This window comes from Protobothrops mucrosquamatus, unplaced genomic scaffold (assembly GCF_001527695.2).
Source record: "Protobothrops mucrosquamatus isolate PMUCROS unplaced genomic scaffold, P.Mucros_1.0 scaffold960, whole genome shotgun sequence".
NCBI lineage: Eukaryota > Metazoa > Chordata > Lepidosauria > Squamata > Viperidae > Protobothrops > Protobothrops mucrosquamatus.
The window spans coordinates 462,955-465,504 of NW_015387204.1; the positions used below are offsets into that span (position 1 = coordinate 462,955).

Genomic DNA, 2,550 nt, shown 5'->3' on the forward strand with positions numbered 1-2,550 from the left:
TCTGCTGCCACCGCCGCCAGCCGGGGCATAATACGGTAAATAAATACGAGCATGGGGATCCGCGTGTGAACGAAGCCCCACTCCCCCTCCCCTTTTGCTTTCGCTCTCGAGCCGGCGCTTTTTTTTTCTTGAAATTTCCCTCTTAAAATGAAGGTGCGTGTTATACGCCTGTGCGTGTTATACGCCGATAAATACGGTATATTAAGAAAATAAGTATTAAAGGTCTATTAAAGACATACTTATTTAGCAACAACACCTTGCAAAACCTAAAAGGGTGGAGTTGACCTAGAGAATAAATAGCCTGTTGTTGGGGAAGGTGAGTGTTGCAATAAAATATTTTGTATAGATGTGCTATGCTGCTATGCTATCCTTGGACAGCAAAGAACCTCACATCCTCTCCAAGAGAATTCTGGGAAGAAGAGCAGCAGAATAAAGAAAAAATACGTTCCAACAGTAATTTTCATATCACTGTTAGATGTACAAAATGGACTATAAATAAACACATTTCATATCCAAATCCATCAGGTTTATTTTCCCATAAAGGCACACTGGATTGGACATTAAAAAATAGCTTTTCACAATCTTTTCTGTTTTGTCAAAGCTATAAGCATTATAATGACACTTCATCATCATATCAAAGTGATAATACTGACACTGAATTGGGAAAAAAAACCAAGAACAATTTGAATGTAGTTACTTTAAGAAAATTTTTTAACATGCTGTAACAGAAACCTTATGAAGGAACTTCATGGTACCTATTAAGAAAGATGTTAAAAGTTTGTTGTTGGGTATGTAGCCCTATTTGGAACATATTTATAGGATGGCAACATAATTAGAAGCATGTCCTGTAAGAAAAAAATGAAGGAATCGAACATCTGAAGAAAATAGTCTTCAGGAAAGTCAAGTAGGATGTTAGCCATTGACAACTATCTGAAGGACTACAATAGATTGATGAAAGAGAAAAATTGTTTTCAGTTGATCACGGGAGAAGTATCTCCTGTGATCAGTATCAAAATTAACAGAACAGTCCATTTTTGACAGGAGACTAGACTACATTAGTAAGCAGACTTTGTTTACAGGTAATCCTTGACTTACAACTCAAACTGAGTCCATAACTTCAGTTATAAGTTATATAAAGCACATTAGCATGTGACCAGGGGGAGGGTGGGTGGGGTGGACATTGGAACTTCAAATCTAGATCATGAGTCCCATTTTTGGAGGCCAGCCATAACTCAAGGACTACTTGTATTGATTTTGCTTTATTTTATTCATTCAGAAGTAGAAATGTGCTTTAATTGATTTTCCTGTTACAAACAACATAAACATGTAATGTTCACTAACTTTTTATGTAAAATGGTTTTATCCAGTTTGTACTTGGAGTGAAATTTAAACTACATAACATTCTGAAAGTTTTAGAAATGTAAAACATTATTTTAAAAATTCATAAATAAAAACAGTAAGTCATTTCAAAATGAGATGGTCAGCAAATAAATTTAATAAATAAAGCAAAGACATGGACCTATATGATAAAATTGTAAAATATTTTTATAATAATGTGCAAACAACCAAAATATGAAAGTTACTTACTTAAACTTATAGTTTTCTCGTTTGTTATTGACAAATCCATCCGACAAATCACGTGGTACAATAATCTCCAGATCAAATGCTGATGTCTCAATTTCATCAACTGAATATATCTACAAAATACATGTACATCTTTTGAAAATATTTCTATTAATTAATGTAAACATTCCATGATTTAGTCTTATATTTAGGTAGGATAATTTTTAATAGGAATAGAAAGATGGTAGGTAGGTAGGTAGGTAGGTAGGTAGGTAGGTAGGTAGGTAGGTAGGTAGATAGATAGATAGATAGATAGATAGATAGATAGATAGATAGATAGATAGATAGATAGATAGATAGATAGATAGATAGATAGATACAAGCAATTCTCATAATACATGTACAAGAGATCTAACTCTAGGTAAAATAATGCCTAAAATATGGGAATGAGTTAAATCCTATATGAAAAACATGCATACTATTCCATATAATTTACCGTAAAATAGCTAATTCGCCATTTGTTAGAAGTAACCACTTCATTTAAGTAGTATATACTTTTGAGTAACTATGAATAAGATTCCAAGTTTTAATTTATTTAGACTCAATTTAGTTTAAGTAGGGCAAGCAATTTTGAATGTAATGCTGAAGTTAAATAACAAAGCTGCCTGCCTATCAAAGTTATGGCAACCAAAATAATTCCATTTCATCACACTTCAGAATCCCAACCATACGTTTACTGTAGCAAAATGAGTACAGAATCTTACGACTCTTTAAAGTATTTCTAATTCGATGACCTTCAGTACTTGTTATGCACTTAGTCCTGCATTTCTCCCCTTTTCAGATAGTAAACAATAATAAAACTGGTGGAAAAGATGGAATAATTATAAATATGGAGATGTTATTTCCTATCACTTCACAAATAAACTGAAAGACTGAGTAATGAAAGCTCCAAACATGCTTTGTTATAATTCTATTGACTTATTAGGG

The 2,550-nt window shown here is 32.8% G+C and overlaps 1 protein-coding gene across 1 annotated transcript in view; it reads right to left on the reverse strand.

The window, feature by feature from the left end:
- KIF6 (kinesin family member 6) overlaps nucleotides 1-2,550 on the reverse strand; it is a 113,188-nt gene that overhangs the window by 109,070 nt on the left and 1,568 nt on the right. Inside the window, exon 2 of the mRNA XM_029284803.1 lies at nucleotides 1,588-1,697. Coding sequence (XP_029140636.1) covers nucleotides 1,588-1,697 — 110 coding nt within the window. The remainder of the gene's footprint in view (nucleotides 1-1,587; nucleotides 1,698-2,550) is intronic.